Source organism: Homalodisca vitripennis, chromosome 6 (genome assembly GCF_021130785.1).
Source record: "Homalodisca vitripennis isolate AUS2020 chromosome 6, UT_GWSS_2.1, whole genome shotgun sequence".
Lineage (NCBI taxonomy): Eukaryota > Metazoa > Arthropoda > Insecta > Hemiptera > Cicadellidae > Homalodisca > Homalodisca vitripennis.
In genome coordinates, this window is record NC_060212.1 from 85,199,329 (window position 1) to 85,223,109 (window position 23,781).

General features: G+C 33.4%; 1 protein-coding gene across 1 annotated transcript in view; it reads right to left on the reverse strand.

Annotated features, from left to right (window-relative positions):
• Position 1: 1 nt before the first annotated feature.
• The window catches only part of LOC124365449 (WD repeat-containing protein 7), a gene marked incomplete at its 3' end in the record, with an annotated part of 248,780 nt that continues 225,000 nt past the window's right edge, over positions 2-23,781 (reverse strand). The window contains exons 20-27 of the mRNA XM_046821431.1: positions 18,038-18,223; positions 16,102-16,369; positions 14,443-14,508; positions 10,067-10,283; positions 9,509-9,667; positions 3,921-3,990; positions 1,675-1,770; positions 2-69 (exon numbers count right to left, since the gene is read on the reverse strand). Of these exons, the coding sequence (XP_046677387.1) occupies positions 2-69; positions 1,675-1,770; positions 3,921-3,990; positions 9,509-9,667; positions 10,067-10,283; positions 14,443-14,508; positions 16,102-16,369; positions 18,038-18,223 (1,130 nt within the window). The remainder of the gene's footprint in view (positions 70-1,674; positions 1,771-3,920; positions 3,991-9,508; positions 9,668-10,066; positions 10,284-14,442; positions 14,509-16,101; positions 16,370-18,037; positions 18,224-23,781) is intronic.

Here is a 23,781-nt window from a genome sequence, read left to right on the forward strand (position 1 = left end):
GCAGCACCACCGCTGTCGTCTGCTTGCGTTTCATCTCCGCGGCTGACGACGGCTTGCGAACACAAAGCTCTGCAATAATCAATTATGATTGTTATGACATGAGGCAGAACTACCATGTGTTTGATTTCAAAACCACAACATCATGATGTTGTTATTTATATATTACACTAACACCACTATTTTCTATGTTTATTTTAAAATTAAGTATTTTTAATGGAATGTTTTCCTTTGGTGAAATAACAATAATAGTTATATTTTAAGTCAAAATTTTTAACATAAAGTAATATCAGTGTACCTTAACACGTTCACTGCGACATCAGTTATTTACTGACATTAGGACAGCCGGTATAGCAGCAAGGTGCGTCCACCGCAGTCAATATGTTAAATTATGATACAGCTCTAGCTAAAAAATAAGTTGTTAACACCTTCACGTTGACATCAGTCATGTATCGACATTAGGACAGCCGGTATAGCAGCAAGGTGCGTCCACCGCAGTAAATGTGTTAAATTATGATACAGCTCTAGCTAAAAAATAAGTTGTTAACACCTTCACGTTGACGTCAGTCATGTATCGACATTAGGACAGCCGGTATAGTTGCAAGATGTGTCCACCGCAGTCAATGTTTTAAAGTACTAACAGATAAGATAAAGTAATGTCAGAATACCATAAGAGCAGTAAACAGTGTTCATTCATTTTACAAACATAATCCCACCAACAGTAACAATCTTATGGGACTTTATATCACTAAACATGTTAACTTGAACATACTAGAAAAATGTAATATTTAAAATGTTAATTTTATCACCAGAATTTCGTTTGATGGCACAAAAAGACAAATATAGTATAACAAATCTTTGTTTTAAATTTTACTGCAGGCAGTTAATATCAAAGCTTTCCATAAATACAATTCAAAAAGATGTAACTGAATTAGTAGAAAATTAAAGTTAGAAGATTAACTCAACTGATTAGATGCATGCTCTATGATTTTGACCTTTATTTTCCAGTAATGAAATCCATAATTATACTTTGTTTATGCCATTAACCAATAAAGTTCAGTAAATATTAGTACAAATTGTAAAAAGTTTAATATAAACTAGAGCAGAAATTATTTAATATTACTGCCATGCACCTATAAGAATAACAAAAGGAATAATAGTTGCAATGTAATGCACAATTTATATTAAAATCCAATTATTAGTTTAAGAACATAATTTATATGTAAAATATTCTTTGATTATTATTTAACATTTTACTATGACTTAAGTCATTTCATAAATATATATATTTTTGTAAAAAGACATTATTGAAACACAAAAAACAAAAAAACATTAAATTTTTATCCTAAAGATTTCATCAAAGACAAATTTAAATGAAAAATCTTTAGTGACATCTATGATATGAAGCAAGCACTTATCAAATGTTGGAAAAGGAAGCAAAAAGCTTAAAAGCTGGTAATTTTGGATAATTTTCATAAAAGGTGGCAACCTCTGGCCAAGCTTAAGCTAAGACGTTCACATGAGCCCTGGGGAGAAATGAAAAGACCATCGCTTATTGACATTCGGTGTTTTCCACATTTTTATCCACTTTAACCCCAATTCATTCACCAAAAGCGGCCACCAGTTCCCCTCTCCGGGAACGTTAGAAGCCACCATCGCTGTAACATAAAGTCGTACCGTCCACTTCGTTATTCGCAACACTGATAAGAACTTTGCTTTGACCATCCGTCGTTTCCCAGTGGACTGTCCATAGCGTGGGGGAGTGATGGTCACCTGCACATCATACAGAGCTTCTGTCAGCAGAGATATACAGAGCACATCCAGACGAGAGGAACAGGCACAAGTTTTAACCCTAACCAACGATTCTGTGTGTCTAATGAAGTCTGCAGGCTATCTGTGCAGTCTGTAGCATGCCAACGGTTGAGCACAAAGTGAGTTCTCAAACATGATTGTTCCAGGTATAAACAAACATATTCTCTTAATATTTAGGTCAATCTCGATCTACAATGAGATACAATTGTAGTGTTATGGGGGATGTCGCTACTGCAACACACTGCAGTAAGTTCTCAAACATAATCCTTCCAGGTATAAAGATATTCCCTTAAATTTTAAGTCAATCTCGAACTACGATGAGATACAATTGTTAAGTGTTATGGGGGATGTCGCTACTGCAACACACTGCAGTAAGTTCTCAAACATAATCCTTCCAGGTATAAACATATTCCCTTAAATTTTAAATCAATCTCGAACTACGATGAGATACAATTGTTAAGTGTTATGGGGGATGTCGCTACTGCAACACACTGCAGTAAGTTCTCAAACATAATCCTTCCAGGTATAAACATATTCCCTTAAATTTTAAGTCAATCTCGAACTACGATGAGATACAATTGTTAAGTGTTATGGGGGATGTCGCTACTGCAACACACTGCAGTAAGTTCTCAAACATAATCCTTCCAGGTATAAAGATATTCCCTTAAATTTTAAGTCAATCTCGAACTACGATGAGATACAATTGTTAAGTGTTATGGGGGATGTCGCTACTGCAACACACTGCAGTAAGTTCTCAAACATAATCCTTCCAGGTATAAAGATATTCCCTTAAATTTTAAGTCAATCTCGAACTACGATGAGATACAATTGTTAAGTGTTATGGGGGATGTCGCTACTGCAACACACTGCAGTAAGTTCTCAAACATAATCCTTCCAGGTATAAACATATTCCCTTAAATTTTAAATCAATCTCGAACTACGATGAGATACAATTGTTAAGTGTTATGGGGGATGTCGCTACTGCAACACACTGCAGTAAGTTCTCAAACATAATCCTTCCAGGTATAAAGATATTCCCTTAAATTTTAAGTCAATCTCGAACTACGATGAGATACAATTGTTAAGTGTTATGGGGGATGTCGCTACTGCAACACACTGCAGTAAGTTCTCAAACATAATCCTTCCAGGTATAAAACATATTCCCTTAAATTTTAAATCAATCTCGAACTACGATGAGATACAATTGTTAAGTGTTATGGGGGATGTCGCTACTGCAACACACTGCAGTAAGTTCTCAAACATAATCCTTCCAGGTATAAACATATTCCCTTAAATTTTAAAGTCAATCTCGAACTACGATGAGATACAATTGTTAAGTGTTATGGGGGATGTCGCTACTGCAACACACTGCAGTAAGTTCTCAAACATAATCCTTCCAGGTATAAACATATTCCCTTAAATTTTAAGTCAATCTCGAACTACGATGAGATACAATTGTTAAGTGTTATGGGGGATGTCGCTACTGCAACACACTGCAGTAAGTTCTCAAACATAATCCTTCCAGGTATAAACATATTCCCTTAAATTTTAAGTCAATCTCGAACTACAATGAGATACAATTGTTAAGTGTTATGGGGGATGTCGCTACTGCAAACACACTGCAGTAAGTTCTCAAACATAATCCTTCCAGGTATAAACATATTCCCTTAAATTTTAAGTCAATCTCGAACTACGATGAGATACAATTGTTAAGTGTTATGGAGGATGTCGCTACTGCAACACTGCAGTAAGTAATCCTTCCAGGCGACAATGAGATACATGTCGCTACTGCAACACACTGCAGTAAGTTCTCAAACATAATCCTTCCAGGTATAAACATATTCCCTTAAATTTTAAATCAATCTCGAACTACGATGAGATACAATTGTTAAGTGTTATGGGGGAAGCAATCACTACTGCAACACACAGCAGTAAAAGTAACACTAGTGCTGGTTAATTACCCGACACATTGCAATAATAATAACTACAACAATACAATGTTACATGATAAATTACTACGTGGTCAATGGTTTGTTAATGACATTTTCACAAAGATTTTGTTAAATAGCAGGAGTTATTTTTAGTTCTTAAGTAAAAGAGATAAAATGTACCTTCTACGCCTTCTTCTTCTTCCTCTTCCTCCTCCTCATGAGTGACAGCTTGCTGTTCCTGATTTATGGGCTGTAATAATAAAAATACAAAATACGGTTTATTACTCTATACTTTTAAAATTATATTGTTGAAAAATCTACCAAAATCTCTGCTTGATTCTAATCTAACAATTTAAAGGTTGGAACACACATAACCGCACCGTGCCCGACACGTGAGTCGGCCGATTGTCGGTGCGGGCCTCGGCTTCGGTTACCGTGAGGCCACACATGTCCGTATGCAGTCCGAGCGCAACAATCTCACTGTTTGTACTAGAGCATGTTTCTTTTGAATTCGAAGTGACAGATACTTAAAAAATATTCGGAAGATTAAGTATTGCTTGAGAAAATTGTTAATATCATTGTTGTTATTTTTATTAATCGCTGTGGTGAATGAAACATTGTAATGCTACAGTAAAGCTTTGTACAATCAGCTAGTATGTATGTAAAATTTGTAAATATCATTATCTTGGTTATATTTTTATCCCTATAATTCTTGTTTATTGTGTTTTCATTGTAATGAATTTCGTCAAATACACTATGAACAGTAAATTTAGTGTTTTTTTGTGTTAAACCCAAGAGCTATAGTGTGTGATGCCAGAGAGTTTGCCATGTCGCAAGTCCTTTTATAATAATTTTTAAAACATAGTAAAATATTTGTAAAATATATACTGGAGAACTTACAAAAAACAGATTTTACAAAACGTTTTTCTTTTATAGCTCCGAGGACAAATAATTATTGCCAGAATTAGTCAAAAATAGTAGAAACATAAATCTATTTTCTAAAAAAAAAATAGAGTATTGGTTGATCGGTCAAAATGATATTGAGTATTTGTTTAAGATAATACATTAGTGTATGGTTAGTCTTGTCTGCTAAGTTATAATAATATTTAAATATGACACGTTAGAGCATTATAAAATAATAATTTATAGTATAATATTTAATGTTACATGTGTAAAGCCTAATATTTGAATTGTAAATCATGCATAAATCCTTTTTGTTTAATACAGCACACTAGTTATACTAAATTTAAACTTTGAAACGTCAGAGTACATTATTTACTACATAAGCTACAATAACTCATTTTTATCATTTCATTCCTTGCTCGATTCCGCTATTTTTTAATTTTTTACCCTTTTTGTATATCCCCAACACAGGCACAGCCTCTTATGGGTACCTAAATTTCCCTTATTTTGTAAATATATTGGCCTAATTATTAGTTTAAAAAAAAGAAAGAAAAATCTAAAAGGATGTAACCTACTTTTTATATTTTATTACTCTAAGTACATAAATTTGAAAAAAGTAAGTATAAAACATTTTTTTATTTGTTATTTACTGCTATTGTAAATACGTTTATATCATAGTATTATTTATTATTAAGCACTGGCAATAAATATTTATTTGTAATATTCAGTTTGTTATTATGGGGAAATAAATTATTTATTATTATTTATTTTTAACATGGGTTTTTTCTTGCTTGAAAATCTTATTGTAAATAAAATATTTTTATTTTTACTTTATTGAAGTGAAAAGAATAAAAAAAATAAAAATGACATAGAAACATTCTAAATATGACCCTTACAAAATACCGGAATAAATTTATCAAGTAACTTCAATACATCAAAGAAAAATAGATTTTCGCGCAAATAATTACATGCTTGTTATGTTTTAATTAATGAAAAATGTTTGTAGATTTTTCATAATTCGAATTTAGTTTGTTTAAAATCACTTAAGGTACAACATGGTTTTCAAATTTGTTGTAATAAGAAAATATGGACAATAAGAAAATATGACTAGTTTACTCTAAGGTAAGAAAATGTAATACTTTTAATAATAAATATGATTTTATACGCGAACACAGGAAGTAGAATTAGTAGGCTATACTAAATAATTCACTAAAATAGAACGTGTAGACTACTTAAAATAGTTTTAAAAAGAAGAACGCAACAGTAAACAACATATGATGCCTCTCGTAGACCGCACCGTGCCCGTCAAAATTCAAACTAAACATATCGGTGACGGTGCGGGCACGGTGCGGCCACGACGGTCTGGTGTCGGTGCGGACATGTGTGGACTTGCAGGTTGAAAACTGCGCTGCAATTCTTTTCACCGTATGACGGTCAGCATACGGCCGACTGACGTGTCGGGCGCGGTGCGGTTATGTGTGTCCCAACCTTAAGTCTGCATACATGTTAATATTACTATTTTATATTCAAACTAAAAGTGGGTAGGAGTATTTACAATAACAAAAAAAATGCCTTAGTGAACTTCTATAAATTTTAAATGCCGTGAAAATCTTTGGCAAGCATTTAAAAAATTCTTTTAATATAATTTGCTGTTGAGCTCCATTGATTTAGTATTTACAGTCTATCAAAATAGACTCTCTATTCCAGCTAAGGTTTGTTTTAATGCCAGGTGGTTAAATCGGCATTAATGTAAAGGATAAGTCGCTTAATCGATTTGAGTAGATGATACTCTAGTACCAAGTTGTTCCGTTACTCGTTTATTAGCTTCCAAAATTCATAGTCTATAGCCCCGGAACTGTATAAATAACTAAAATATGGTAGTGTACATTGTTAAACCATTCCAAAATGTTGTAGATGTCCACTACATGTTTCAGTACGATCATTACATTATCAGGTGGCTAAACAAAGTTAAAAGTGCTTCACATGGTGTTGTCAAAGTTTAAAAAACTTTAAGTAACTTAAAATAACACAAACATAAGAACAACACTATAAATAAGGACATATGACATACAAGGATCACGAAAATAGGCCTCATAATTACACTGGTGACCATAGGTGCATAATATGCCTCCTCTAAAATATCATTTAAATTCTGGTGTAAACCACTTAACCAATGATTTGTCTTTAACTGAGTTAGATTTAAAATTTTTAACTACACAGTATTCTTTACACAAAGTTATCAACAATTTAATAAAATACGCAAAATCATTGTCAAATCTATCATATCTAGCCAAAATTTACCAGTTGATCTACAATAGTTTTTTTTTCATATTTCTATAAAACAGAAAAATTTAAAACTTTAACCTTGTGTATATCACAAAACAGAGAAAAATGCCAGAAGGTCAGACAAACCAGGTTTTAGTACATGACATTTTAAACTATTCTTTGGCCTGTCCGCTACAATATTGAGCAGACAAGCACTGTATACACTCTGTATAAGATAATATAAATTATAAGATCTTAACAAGTTAAGGAATGATACAGTTTGAAGATTTTTCTTAATATTAAAGTCTCTTGTTAGACTTAAGTTATTTTTATATATATCAAATAAAAGTTTAAGAATGTAATTTCCAAGTAAATACGAAAAAGATGAACATTTTATGTGGGTGTGCGGCAAATTGATGTCACAATAGTATTGATTATGGGAATAAAGATAGTTCTATTATTGGAACAAAATTAATAACTTTAAAAATCTGTGTCTTATTTAAAAGAATACTGCATCCTCCATAAATTTCCTACAAAAACAGCTGACTAGATTATAACCTTTTGGTACATAAAAGATTTCATCTACATTTAAGCTAGATTTCATTTAGTTTTAAAATGTCCCATGGTAGGTAATTTAATCCCGAAGAAGGAGGTGAAAACCAACAATAATAGTTACAAATCTTCTAACTAAAACTACAATAATATCAATAGAGTTAAATATTTTTACAGGGTGTCCTTAATAAATCTCACTTTTATTTCTATAAAAATAACTAAAAGAAATCAAAATAATCAGTTTGGGGCAAACATATACTTTCAAGGGAGAAAATGGTTTACATTTAAAGTCCATCCCATCTCTCTTCACCACAACTTACAAAATTAAAATAGTTAAGTACCCAATGTGAGATAATGAATTAAAGAGCATTAAAAGAGAAACTTTTTGACACAAACAAAAATTTCATTGGATAACTCATTGTTAATTTATTAGGGTGCTTTAAAACGAGTCATACGATTAATGTTTGTTTTCACTAATACAATTAATACCTCTTAATTTGATATCCCACATTAAATACTTGCTATAGGAATTTTTATTGTTTTGACATGAGAAGGAGTTGAATTTTAATGTATAAAGTTCCTCCTCGTGGAAGATGTTTGCCCCAAACCTATATTTATATTGCAATTACTTTTTCTATAAATTAAGATGCAAATAAAAAAACACTAAGTATTTCATAATTCATTATGACCTGTGTTGTATCAAAACTTTGAGTTAGGAGCATACACTTACACTGATATGTTTAACTCATATTATATATTAGGCAAGTAGTTAATGAATAATACCAGGTGTTATTATTGATGTCTAAATTCTATATCTAAAGATATTTGTAAACATGATTAAAAGAAAAAGAAATAATTTAATGTATGAGTCTAATTTAACCCTTTGCAACCAGCTTTAAACTTATATTATTATCCTCTCAGATCAACAAGGGTGGCCATGGCAGTCTTCTGTGTTATGTCAATGATTTCTGTCCACATTCTGACCCTCAGTTTGGAGAGCCACACCTAATGGCCCTCGCTGTTTTGCCGTTCAACTTGTCAGGCCTCTGCGTGTGGCCCATTATACTGCGCAGTTATAAAATTCAACACTTATCCAGGTGTGACTGGAAAGTGCTGCAACCTCCAAGTCAAATAAATAACTAAATTAAACTAAATTAATTTCTCTATTTGCAGCACATACCATAGTAAACATCGTTCAGAATTATCTTTTATTTAACTGTCAGTGCCACTGTAACTGATATAGTGTATCCTATCAATTTGTTAAAAAACTAGTGCCTTTGGTGAAGCAGAAACTCAAACTTGAGACTGATTGTATTTTTATTCACTTTTAAAAGACATGAAGTTATAACTTAAATTACATACTGCTTGGTTTGTTTAAAATTAAATTGTAAGTAACCAATCATTTAAGTTTCAATTTTAAAGCTAATAAATTTTGTAAATTATTTGAGAATCTGTCATTTAAAGAGCCGAAGGCCAAATACATCATTTAAATCCGAGTAACGTGAAGAAGTACATGGTTACACCAGCACCGAGTGGTGTCACAGATCACAGCTGGCCACTATGTGTGGCCCGGCATGCTGGAGTATGACTGCCTGAGACTCCATCCGAACAGAGCAAGAGATGTTTTGGCCACATTAAAGGTCTTCTGATCACAAAGGGTTAAGATTATCTTGATATGGCTTCCAAACTCACCTGCTGCTGAGGCAATTGGAGTATTATTCATTCTTAGGATTGGGTGTCAATTACTAATGAAAATGTATCATTCTTAAATAAATATATGTGTTTTTTTAATTTTATTTAATTAAATTAAAAACATTGAAATCTACAATTTTATGTAATGCTAAGTTAGACCCTTGCTAGATTATTTTATTATTTGTATTGTTCAGGAGGAAAGTAGTCATGCCTCCTCTCCTGAATGCATCGTTGACTTAGTCAGACGAGAGATATACGGACTGTACTGTCTGCAGATATTCTAGAGGTAGTATATAAGAGTTACCCGATGGTTTCAATACATCGCCAATCAGCTGAAAGAGCTTGTGACCACAGACCTGACCCTGTTGTGTGGCTGGGGGCTGGGAAGGAGCATTAATCTCAGCATTGCTGAACTGCGGTAAGTATTGGGCCCAGCTGTCCACTAGTGCTTTGCGCCCCTTAGGTCCGATACGACCGAGCTCGGCCAGCAACAGTGCCTGGGCCGCTTCTCTAACCTACACATATATAACATAATGTTATATTAACAACACGTTTGGATTAATTACTCCAGTAAATCACTTTATAAAACCACTCTCTACGAAAAAAGTATAGATTTCTACATCACAGATGGCTATGGAATATTATATATGATAACATAATATTAAATTTGGTGTCAGACATTAAATTCAAACTAAATTTGTATTTATACAACTGTACTAAATATCAAGATTTATTTTATATTTAAACAACTGAAAAGAAGCACAACAAAGTGAAATGTTCACTTGAAGTACATTTTTTGTAAAAAATAAAACTTATTCTATGAATGCAAGACATACGCTTTTACTGCTTAAATTAAGAAATAGAAAAACGAACAAGCAAAATACTTTAACTGAACTATACTGAATCAATCTCACCTCGAGGCAGTGGTGTTGCCAACGGCGGGCCATCATCTCGATTTGAGGTCTCTTGAAGGTCTTGGAGCCTTTCTGCACCACTTTGTCGGGGAGCAGGACACAGTGCAGAGTGGCCAGAAGTGACCAGCCCTGCTTGATCTGGGCTTGCTGTGCTGTTATCAGGTCTTCAGCAGCCTCATCGGGCTTCCAGCTCAGCACAGACCGGTTCCCTTGTGTCCTGCGGAACACAATAGTTCTTTTAGTTTTTCTCATGGGATATTAATTAACCTCTTCAGTAATTTCATGGTATAATTCCCACTTCAACAATTTATTAAATCTTTGACTGCAATTTGTATATTTTACATCATATTTAAATTTTAATGAACATGATTTTTGGGGAAGGATTATGAAATTGTGATTAAGAGACTTGGAATGATGACTCCATCCTAATATAATTGGCTATTACAGAGAACATTGTGAATTAAAATTTCCCACTCATCTCCTAAGATATATTAGGTCACAACAAGCTGAGGAATTCTCTATGTTCATAGCGAACAAACTTGAATAGTGGACACATTGAAAAACAAAATGCCCTAGGTTCAAAAGATACCCATGGAAAATTGAAAGATAATCTCTGGCAGTTGCCCCCACAAAATTATCTGCAAATATAATGAATACCTTGGAGCTCATTCATCTACAATTTTGTTCAAAACAGCACATATTTTCCTTAAAAGCAGAAAGGCAAAAAGAAAAATCCACAATTCCCCTCATGAAGGCCTAATTTGGAAGGCCTGATTGAGTAGACCTAATATATTTTTGAAATGTTTAAGAGATAAAAAGCATGAAACGGACAAAGGATTAAGAAAATATACTGCAGAAACAGATCAAACATCAATCCTCGCAAGTGTGTCCACCGTATGTTGGAGAAATTTGTCAATAATATTATTGACTATTATCCCCAGAAACTGTTTTAAAAACAATGATTAAAATTTATATGCAATCTATTTATAGATAGATAAATATGTATGGATTATGAATATATACATATTTGACTTTTAATTTAATATATGACAAACAGAATAAAACTTTTCAAATACAACTTAATACTAGTTTTGAGCATCTTATCAGCGCATTTTTAAGTTTATTATTATTTTGATACACAATTATAAATTAAAATAAGCAAATTTCCAGGCTATCAAAATATTGTACAGTTTTACTAATTAAGTTTTTTACATCCTCTCCAAAATCCTTGTATAATATTTCTCTAAATGAATGTTTAAAAAGATCTACTATATTCTATATGTAATACAAACTTTAATGGAATACTAAGTTCTAAAGTATATAAACAAAACAAACCATCAAGACCTAATCGGTAAATGTTATTTTTATGATTTTAGGAACATTTGAAATTTATAATAGGTAGTTTTAACATATTAAGAACTAGGACAATGTATTAGCAACATTTTCAGGCATCTGCATTTTGCACCCTAAAGCAAGTTTTAGGGTTTTGTTTACAAGACTAACTACTTTGTTCATGGTCATTTAAAAATTGCAGCAATTAAATCCTATGTAACCTAGCCAAATCTACAGGTTCATCTACACTAAACACAATAATACTGTGCTATTTTATGTGTATTTTAACTTTTAGGTGATTTTGTGTATTATAGTGTACACACTACTTTTATCTAGTGTAGTTAATAAAATATGTTACTTAATGCTAACATTTATAAGTGCAGTGCAACAATATACAAGTTTGCTTTACGGTGGTTCATTAGGAAGTGTAATTTTATTAATATACAAGTATTACAGGTTTATTAAGTAAACCTGTTTAAGAGTGTGCATTATGACAGCTGAACACAACCAGGTTTGTCTGCAATAGTGAACACTCAGTAACAAGTTAGGCATCAGTTTTTACATTTTAACAGTAAAGAAACACTTTTTTATAATACCTGATAAAAGTGCCTCATTCTTCCCACTGTATAACGTTAACTTAGTAGGAAAATATTTTCTGCTTCGGTTGAAACTGTGAACCTCAATTTTGATTTTAAACTGAAGTACTGGAGTATAACAATTTACATAAAGATAGTTCAATACTTTTATTTTAATCACAGAAGGTTTGGTATTAAATGTGTATTGAGCCAACAAAACGTTCAGATCTATTTAACAATTTCTTACTTTGGAAATTAAGAGATTTTAAGATAAAACATAAAAACACCAAAGATTCACAAGATATTTTACAATCAGGCTCAAATCTTACATTTGAAATACATGATACATAGGGAGCCTTTTGGTAACAAGTGTGTGATGAAATACGTAACAATGCTACAGTCTATTCTCTATTCCCTTGAATTATTTCTGTTTTTAAATTTAAAATTGGCTTAGTTTTTTTTAATAAATCTGAGTTTCAACTAAAGAATAAAAATTAGTCCACATACAACATTTGATTGTATATAATTTTTCTTTATATTATTTTAATTTTGATAGGAGTATATAAATTTACAAAAAGAACTTTTTAAATACAGTTAAAATATATAGCAAAAATTTTTTACGGTTCCTTTGAATAAAGGACCTTAATGAAGACATCACACTAGTGTAAGAGCTAAGATTAGCCACGAGATAGTGCTAATATCACTCTGGAACGATGAATGGTAATGAGTTCTGGACATGGTCTGAGTGCTGATAAACGTAATCAAGAAATTTCAATGAAACTGTTCTCTAATTTCTAAAGAACTTTAGGCTCTTTCAGTATAAGAAAGGTCATCATTACTACTGGGTGTGTATTGATGACTGAAAGGTATTTGCCCATTGGTCATGATCAAGACAAACATACACTGTATGATTGTTAGTTAAAGAATCAATTTTTGTTTTTGTTACAAATTGGCAGCTTTTGCCATTGCTGTGTGGGTTATATCACATGTATACAACCTATGGGCCTAAGGAACATTCAGGCAGTTCATCATATCAGAGATTTTCAATTTTGTCTATTTTTCATCATGTTTGTAATAATGATGTAATAGTACTTTCAATACTATGTAATATATCAACTTATGTAAACAATTTTTTTGGAATATTACTATCCATGTTGTAGCATTTACGCAAAAGTAGTGTTTTTAAATTTGGAGAGAAATAACTCCCTCTTCCTCAACATAAGCGTAGTTATGATGGGAAGGATCAATTCAATGTAAATGATGAGTTCCTCTTCCTACCGAAACATTTCTCAGTGAAACTTGTACAATGTTTTAAAATAAAATCCATACTTTTTTCTCTTTTACAATTTTATTCTTTTTTATATGATTGCTGAAAGTTAAGATAATTATTCAAATACAGTGCTTCTATCCATCAATGCAATCTTGAAATTAAATTTTGATTTTTCACTTTTATATCATTAAAAATAACATCTCAGCTGACTGTTCTTTAACCTAAATTAAATAATGTAATTAATTTACATGGCTTGGATGAGTTTGTTAGCCAGTATTAACCAACAAAACGTTTCAAGATAGTTTTACAATTCTATGTTTTACAATTTACAAGCTTTTACAAATTTTTTTATATAGGGTTATAAATATTTGACAGTGGTGAAAGTATTTTAACACGCCAACCTTGACAGTCATTGTACCATCAGTGTTGTGGAAATTAAATGTCCAACCTAATAATGCATCTTCAGTTTTGCAATTTCTAGATAACAACCACATGTGAAATTACCATTCTTTCCGGAAGGGATATTTATAACAGATATTTTAATCGATTATTAAAGAGTATCGATATTGAAATGATTTACAATGAAGTTGTGATGAAACTTTGAAAATGAGCTTCTTTACTGTAATTCAACTAACTCTAGGTAAACTTACTACTGAAAACAACATAATACACTATGATACAAAATGATGTACTTACTAATGTGCAGTTGCTTGAACAATATTTAAACTATGAAACTATCATTTTAAAACTAATAACGTACCGTTTACTTTCATAGAATAGGTTTTATCTTTTACCAAAAATGTACTTCAATGTGGTAAGCCTTAGTTGATTCTTTTAAATTACTACAATTAATTTACAACCTCTGAAATTATTCTATAAAACACTAATGATGAATTTTCAGCTCATTCTTCTACAAGATTACAAACTACTTCTGAGTTTTAAGTACATAACAGCACAAACTCCTTGGCATTCATGTTTTCAAAAGGTATGTACAAAATAAAAACACTTTAATTGTATGCACAGTTATATTTAAATGAAAATTGTTTAAAGCCTAGGTGATAACGCTACAGTTCAACTTGCTGAGCTGCGTCTACTAAAGCGTTGATCATTCGGCCAGCACAGAGAGCTCCATGCAACAGCACCACGTTCCAACAACACTATCTCATTACTCGGTTACAATCATGACACTTCCTACTCACCTTACAAACGTTTTTTCAAGGGCAGCGGTAGATGTCATTTTTGCCCTAACGTACTTCCATAGAGAGCTAAGCAAATGAGACAGTCTTAATTTCTAGCATGTTACCTCACTGTGAATCCTAACGCTAGGTGTTTTAATTGTATTGGCAATCTGGATCGTGTGATAATATCAGTTCCCTAAGCTCTAAAATATATGTGTAGTGATTTAATTGTGTATGACAAATAAAAACTACACCTAAATTACAGCTTACTGTGAACAATTAGGAATAGAAATAGGATGTTCACTTATTCCTAATTAATGAATCATCTCTGGAAATAAGAGTTCCATTGCTTGAACAAATTAATAAAAGGATTAAAATAGTGAATATAAACTTATTTTTCTTTTCTTCTCCAGTTTCTAATTCTAAAGAAATGTTGTTATTTTTCACAAAAACTTATAATTCAGGTATCTATATATATAACTCATTGATAGGTTTACAAGCCAATTTTCATCCAAATAAATAAGTTTCTTTACATCAAAGAAACATTCCGATATGAATGCTATTTTCATTATTAATGGACAAAACAAAAATTACAGATCCTTAGAGTTCATTATAAAAATACTTATGAATTTGTTATTTTAACGTACTAGTTTGGAAACACCAAGTTTGAAACAAATTAACTGTTACTTAACCAAACTGCTGATATAATTTTCTGTTTTCACATGCTAGGAAAATATTTAATCTTATTTATTCCAAGGATAAAACCTCTATTTGAAATAGAGCACATAATTTGTTGAGATTATAAACAGTGATTCATAACTCAAATGTTATTACATGCAAAAAGGTCAAAACTTAGGTTTATTCAAGAGAAATCTACTAAAATATCAATAAGCAACAACTGAATGCTTTAAAATTTATAAAGCTGAAATTTTAATTTTTGCTTAAATATTTTGAAAAATCATTATTATTTATTTATTTAATGTTTTACAATGCAAGACACTTATCTAAAAATAGAATCTTGATTTTTTTTTTTGAATTTTTAAACTCTTATTGTATTCGTATAAAAGTCACAATACTGTTTATAACGGCCTCACATTAAGCTTTTTAGAAGGTAGTTTTATGCTTTTCTATAAAACACTTTCAAGATAAAGTTTTGCAATATTATGTGTGTCAACTACAAAACCTAGACAATTTTCTCTAAATCTATTATGTAATATGTATTGTACGTAGTTTTATTTTAAAATACACAGTTCTTTATGTAATGTTGCGCCTTAATAAGCCTCCAATATACTCCATAATGTCGCTTAAGTAAAAGTGATTTATACAAAAAAATACAAATTTATTTTGGTGACATTTGGTTTTGATACAAAATATCAAGCTATCTGTTTTGTGTGCAAAAATTTAGCTCTCATTTCATTATAATAGGACGTAAATAATGTTTTAATATGTCTGTTTAACAATTCTTTTCGTATAACCACCTGATTTCTTCCACAATCTTATTTAACAACATAAACAACAAACGAATAAGCACAATCATATTATTGTCTCTGGATTCTAACAGGAAGAAAATCCGCAGAGATTACCACCCCAAAGAGTAAGCTAAGGAGTACTGCCGTAGTCACTTGAAGAATGTACAGCAATCAATACACAACGTTTTCTCTTTGGACTCTTACAGCTTACCTTTGCAACTTGCGGTTACGCTCCTGCTCGGCGACAAAGGAAGCGTTGTTCATGGACATGAGTGTGTTGGCCAGTGCGATGATGGCCAGCAGATGGTTGGTAGTCAGCGTGGTACTCAGCTCCCAGTGGGTCTGTGCCGTGAAGGTGCGTGTCGCCCGCTCCAACTCCACCATTTCCTTCGGGAGGTTGGCCTCTAGTGCACTCGCTGCATCCTTACCCATTTCTGCCTTGTATGGCTGCCATGTGGGCAGCAGCAGACTCATGTACCCTACACACGTTAATAATTCTAGTTGGTAGGTAAAAGATATCCATACGTTCAACATATCCATACGTTCAACATGTTTATACGTTCAACATATCCATACGTTCAACATATCCATACGTAGTTTAAACTATACGTATTGCTTAGTTTTCCAGTGGTTGGTCAGTTAGTGTAGATCTATTATGACCTATATTCTTTAGTTTGGTTTCAATAATTAGTGTTTTGTTTTTATTAAGTGCATGTTTTAGAGATAATAAATAAAGATAACAAATTAATAATTTTAGAGACATAAGTGTGTCATAACACTCTGGTATAAATTGTTCACTTTAAACTGAATGTTGTTATATGCTAGATTAGTTATCCATTTGAGGAAGAGATTAGCTTGCAGATCTCAAAATTTAGTATTAGTGATTTTTTTAAATCACTGAACAATACCAAACGTCCGGAAAAAATCTTGCTTTCTTCACAATCCTTCTTCAAAGAGAAACTTTAAACAAATTAATTAATTGATTTGAGTTGTTTTCTTCATAGGATATATTTGATTTTTTTACCTGTAAGTATATTATCTTAAAATTTGATTCTGATTCTATTCTTGTATAAATTTTAATTTTCTAATTCTTTTAGATTAATATATAAGTAGTTACAAATTGTTGTCATATTGCTGTAGTGTTGTTTTAATAGTACTAAAAATAGACATTATACTAACTTTGTCATTCCTTTACATTTAATAATAATAACTGGAATATAATAATGCAAGATTAACAATGGTGTTAATTTGCAGTAAAATATTTTAGAGATGGGGTTCTAAAAATGTTAAAAACTATATGAAAGGTTTCATTGGAGAAATATTTGCATAATTTTTATTCTATCTCTATGCTAAGATTCATTTTACTTTGTTTGAAACTGCATAAAGTCTTCTACAACTAACTGTTACCCACTATATTCACATGTTTACCTCTAGTTCTAATGTCTAGTAGCTAAGTTTATAAATCAAGCGTTTGGACCTACTTATATAGATTCTCAACTACTCTTGATCGTCGTTAGTCAGAGAAAAGTGTCCGATGTCAAGTAACATCCCATAGCATTAATCGTTTATTCTTAGCTGGGAGCAGTCTGTTTATATTACTTGGTTAATTAAGATGGATTCATGACAACTGTTAAGGGCAGCTGCTTCATTGTGTGCATATTACAAATTTTGGTAATCGGTTGACCATCACTTTACTTCTCCTATTACCACTTATGCATCTCATTCTTTTTTTTATCTTAAATGAACTCTGAACTTGTGACATCATCTCTGGAAAAGTGGCTTTGAGCGTCCACAATTTTTTATTTTTCAGAACTAATAAATGTGGTCTATCATTTTTGACACCTTAAAACCAGATGCAAACTTCGTCATTATGCTTGGGACATTACAATATCTGTGTTAACTAAACAAAAACTAAGAGACTCCAAATTTGATCTATCTATCTTTTCCGAGAAGAAATCATCTAATGATGCAAAGACAATTATAGCAAATTTAAATTCAATACAAAAAAGCATTGGCTTCTACCAGTTTAATAATTTGATATAAGTTTCAGATATAACTAATTTGAGTTCATTGTGAATGTGAATTTCATCTTGCTTATCTCTCCCGATATGTGGTTCAAGATTTTACTTTCCGTCTAGTCTACTGACCTCCCTTGGAGAGGACACCGAAGGAAACAGGTACCATGGGTCTCAGCAGTCCCAGCTTCCCCTCACACACCAGATCCAGGTCAGGGTCCAGCCCCCAGGCGTGTAGCAGTGACAGCAGCAGCTGTGCTATCTCCATAGTGAGATTAGCCTCACAAACCTTCTTATGGCTGAACTCTCCTCCATTACCTGCAAATAATGGAAGTTTTGTCACACAATGGCAGTGTAATACTGAATTTTACTATTTTATACAGTGCAGAGCTATTTTTTTAATTATCATGTGGGGAGGAGTGACAGTATCACTGCAGTGGTGCAAGAACAGAACCATTTATCACACAGTTACAGAATACTCACTTTCTGTACATGCTTGTTGTTTTTGACACTAATCAGATTGATGTTTAGCATAATGATCATTATACTAAAAGCACAAAACATAAATTAAAAATAACAAAATACTACATATGAAATGAATGAAAATGAAAAATGAAATGAAAAATGCCTTTATTAAAGAGGCAGAGTTAGGGCTATCAAGCCCCCTCTACCACTCAACCTCATATATATTAAATAAAAAAAATAAAAATAGCAGGGGTATCTTAATCTGACCTAATACGAAAATAGCATGAGAATTAGGTGAGATGGTTACAGGTTACAAAACTGTTTAACCAACAATGGTTATTAATAATGCAAATAGATAGCTTTAGCACCAATACATAATATGTGCTTCTATAATCTACAAAGAGATCCTTTATAAATCAATCATATCACTTGTAGACTAGCCATGTGACTTCACTGCGGCCACGTGACTTCACTGCGGCCACGTGACTTCACTGCGGCCATGTGACTTCACTGCGGCCATCTGACTTCACTGCGGCCATTTGACTTACTGATTTCATGAATTAGCAAATATTTATAAGGGAAATTATGTACTGCAGGTGCCTTTAGAGAGAGCCATGTCTCTAAGAGGTAATATGGACCATCCTACAACAGTGGTTCTCAATCTGGGGAACGCGCCCCCCTCTGGATATATAGATGATTTTGAAGGGAGGTGTCAAAATATTAGAAACATGGTGTGCAAGCGATTCTCCTAATGCTTACTTGTCATTTTGTGTATTGTTTCATTCTTAATGTTTGCATGGTTTGTTGAACCAGTAAACATATAAGTGGGACAGACAAGTTGTATGTTGTGGTATGCTTAAAATGGCCAAATCACCAGTTGCCAAAAAGCTGAAGGTGAAATTGGGCTAAACTAAACATTCACATCGAATCAACCCTTCCCACCAGAGCACATGTTTTGAATGTACATGTACGTGCTCACATGCACACTTGTGTGTAGTGGCATCTCTACAGGTCACAATTTCAACCAAAATATCCTTGAATTTGGCAAAAACCTTCCTCGTATGTATTATCTTTGGAGAATTTTTTAACTGGCAGTCTAATAATACTGTTTTTGGTCATTTTTATGAGAACAATTTTTTATGAGAAAAATTCGAATTTTAAAAATAGCGCTTATTAAATAGCTCTTTATAAAACTGAATTAATCTACATTATTCTTCTGGTGGTTATGGAGGATGCCATGGATTTACAGAGTATTGACACCAAGTAATCAATACCCTACAAGTTAAACTGGTAACATATGATTATGGGTTCCATGCTAATTGTTACAATATGAGTTTGTTAAGTGTCCTATGTTAGCTGAGCACTGTAATTAGTGTCTAGTTCAATATATTTTTGACTTGTATCATCAATATTTTCAATTAATTATCAATAGCCGTATCAAATAGCCCTCTAAATAGAGTCATGCGATAAAAATTTCAGGTAAGTCTTTCAGATAATCAAATAAAAAAGAAGATTAATCACTTATATGTCTGAAAAAAGTAAATAAATATAATACATAATATTACATATAAAATTTATATCTAAACATATATGAAACTCATCTGATAAAATTTAAGAGCTAGACATAAAAATAAGACTGAATTATTTAAAAACACACTCCTTGGAGATTGGACCTGTCAAAGTTTGCTAAATAATTAACTTTTTTAATGGAATCAACATTACTTGGACAAGTAATATCAAAATGATTTCCTAGTGTACAGAATTCGCTTTGACTATGAAAAATAACAAAAAGATTATGATCTAGAAATTTGTTGGATATGTTCAGATACATGGCCCATAGATAACGCATTATTATTAATTACATCACAAAATTGAAACATTTAAAAATTATTCAAATCCAGAAATGCTTATGAAGATTTCCTGCTTCCATTCCCCACGGTGAGAAATTATATTTACCTTTCTTTTAAATAAAGAAATGTAGTTCTCTTGAAAATAATAAAAATCCTCATAATATTTTATTTAAATATTTCAAAAGTATGTAAGAAATGGAACTTTTCCATACATAGTTAGTTAGTTAGATAAGTTTGTGTGGATTAATAACACAGATTTGTCGAAAAATACTAAACACGGTAATGAGGACAATGCCATGAGACCTTCTGCTAAATGCCCCCAAATGGAACATTTTCTTGAGGTTCATAAGGAAAACGTTGTAAAATAAAAGGTAGAGGAAGAAAGACTCCGCTACAAAAATGCCTAGTTGTCTAAGAAGCTTGGAACAATGGTCCTCAACCTCCCGGTTACGTTATGAGAACAGCGAATAGCCGCGGGACTGTGGCAGTAACCCCACGTCATCGCACCACACCAGTACCGGAAGCGGCAGGTGTTATGTACAGAGACGGATACAAGACACGAGCGAAGGTCACGTGACCTTGCCTGTGCGGCGGGGACTCCGGACTTCCTACGGCCAGGGCGTGGCCGCTCTGGAGGAGGCCTTGGACTTGAACAGTCTTTGTCCCCCAGCCCTAGGCCTCGCCCCCGCCCCACACGGTCACAGACCACAGACTTAGTCTTCCAATACCTCTCACTGGGTAGAAAAACGACAGTGAAGATCGTATCCAACCTGCAACTGAACGCACCTCAAGAAACAGTTTCACACGCAATAATTATTCACATCTCAATACAACTCCTGACTGAACTTACACACAATCCTTATTCCCAGAAACTGCTAACTGGAACATACGCAATAACTATTCGCAGCTCAAGAAACTGTTGACAGGTCTACACGCAATAATTATTCGTATCCCCAGAAACTGCTAACAGGATCATTCGCAATAACTATTCGCAGCTCAAGAAAACTGTTAACAGGTCCACACGCAATAATTATTCGTATCCCCAGAAACTGCTAACTGGAACATACGCAATAACTATTCGCAGCTCAAGAAACTGTTGATAGGCACGCAATAATTGTTCGTATCCCCAGAAACTGCTAACAGGATCATACGCAATAACTATTCGCATCTCAAGAAACTGTTGATAGGTCCACAGGCAATAATTGTTCGCATCAGAAACTGATCGATGCGCAACTATTCGCAGCTCAAGAAACTGTTGACAGGTCCCCACGCAATAATTATTCGTAACCCCAGAAACTGCTAACAGGATCATACGCAATAACTATTCGCAGCTCAAGAAACTGTTGACAGGTCCACACAAAATAAATATTTGCATCTCCAGAAACTGTTAGCAGGGCAATACGCAATAACTATTTTCACTCCTTCCAAACAATAAACCGAAAATTAAAGAAGTCTCGGTCGTTTGTACGTTTTACTAGACTGTCTAATCGTAGAAATATTATATTCAGTTCTTAATATTTGAAATACTATGCTCATCTTTGCATCTGGAACATTATATTACCTCGGGCAATGAGAAACTCGGTTGCTCTTTTGTCGTCGAACTTAACAAAATTACCCGGGTTAAAGAGCAACTGAGTAATTTTATGGGCGGTTCTAGAGTAAGTGCTAAGAAACCGTATATTGCTGATGTTTGTTTATTTATTTTTTTTAAGGGAGGCATGGATTCTATACCGTGTATGACAAGACTTAATTCTGTCCTACCGCATCAATTTCCCCACTTCTTTTACTTTCATCTCTGTAATCGTAATGGAGGCGAAGAGAATAAGATAAATAGTTAAGCTCATCAATTCCTTAACCGATATTAATTTTCATCAATTGATTTAATTTATATTAAAAGAGCTTACACTACGCTAAACGGTGTAGCCTAAACTTTTTGGCACACCATTTATACGAGTGAGATTCAAGCGACCGGTTTTTATGTTATTTGTTCCATTTACATTTGCTGACTTACACAATAAAGTGAAACAATATTCAATTATGAAAATGTTTGTCGTGCGACTGATTCAGACTGGTTACTGCAGATCGCATCAATTTTGAAAGGAGAGTTCGGTGCACCGTTTAACGTGGACGGCCCCAAAAAGCTCATATATAGGGGATCCGAACCTGTGACCCTGAGTTCCCTCTCAGTCTTCTCGCTAGCGGTGGGCACCGGTCTAAAAACTGGTTGAAAATAAAATAGATCTGTCGCAAAAACTGGTTAGCGGTGACTAAACACTGAGCGAAGCTGTACAGGCGACGAGGGCGGGGTGGGGGAATACCGTCTCTACTCTATTCTTGGACATAGTGGGAGGTCGATTATGGTGAACGCGAGTAGAATTGAATATGCAGGAGTATACTCTACTAACAGTTTTGATTGTATTCGAAACTAGCCGTTACCCGCGGCATCACGTGCAATTTTCAAAATCGAAGTCCTTATACTTATTATTTCAGTGTTGTTGGTTAAGGGTATCAGAGTTTAACCTGACACTTAAATCGTGTTTGCACGTTTATGAGCATTTATGATTAGTTATCCAACGCCAAAATTGAGTCTGCCTTGTTGCCTCGATCAAGAGTACACAGGTCTCGGAAATTGATTTCGGTCAAAAAGGGTTTAATTCAATCCTTATTACGTACTTCTGGTCTAAAATATTTCCAGTCCCGTAATAGAGTTTGCCTTGTTGTGACGACGAAGAAAAAATGTACATACGTAGGTCTGACAGTCCTACTTCGGTTAAAATTCGTTTACTTCCGATCTTATAAAACCACTTACGGCCCAACACGTGAGTTTGCCTTATTTCCCCGATTAAAGAACTATATACGTATGTAGCCCTCAGAAATGTACTTTAGTAAAAAAATGCCACTTCCAGACTCTTGTAATCTATTTTCGATCCCAGGTATTTCCAGTGCCATAGTCGAGTTTGGCTTGTTGTTCCGATGAAGGAACTATACATACATACGTAGTACTGACAAGCATACTGCGGTCTAGTGGAAATCCTACTTACTTTCGATCTAAGGTATTTCCAGTGCCATAGTCGAGTTTGGCTTGTTGTTCCGATGAAGGAACTATACATACATACGTAGTACTGACAAGCATACTGCGGTCTAGTGGAAATCCTACTTACTTTCGATCTAAGGTATTTCCAGTGCCATAGTCGAGTTTGGCTTGTTGTTCCGATGAAGGAACTATACATACATACGACCGTAGTACTGACAAGCATACTGCGGTCTAGTGGAAATCCTACTTACTTTCGATCTAAGGTATTTCCAGTGCCATAGTCGAGTTTGGCTTGTTGTTCCGATGAAGGAACTATACATACATACGTAGTACTGACAAGCATACTGCGGTCTAGTGGAAATCCTACTTACTTTCGATCTAAGGTATTTCCAGTGCCATAGTCGAGTTTGGCTTGTTGTTCCGATGAAGGAACTATACATACATACGACCGTAGTACTGACAAGCATACTGCGGTCTAGTGGAAATCCTACTTACTTTCGATCTAAGGTATTTCCAGTGCCATAGTC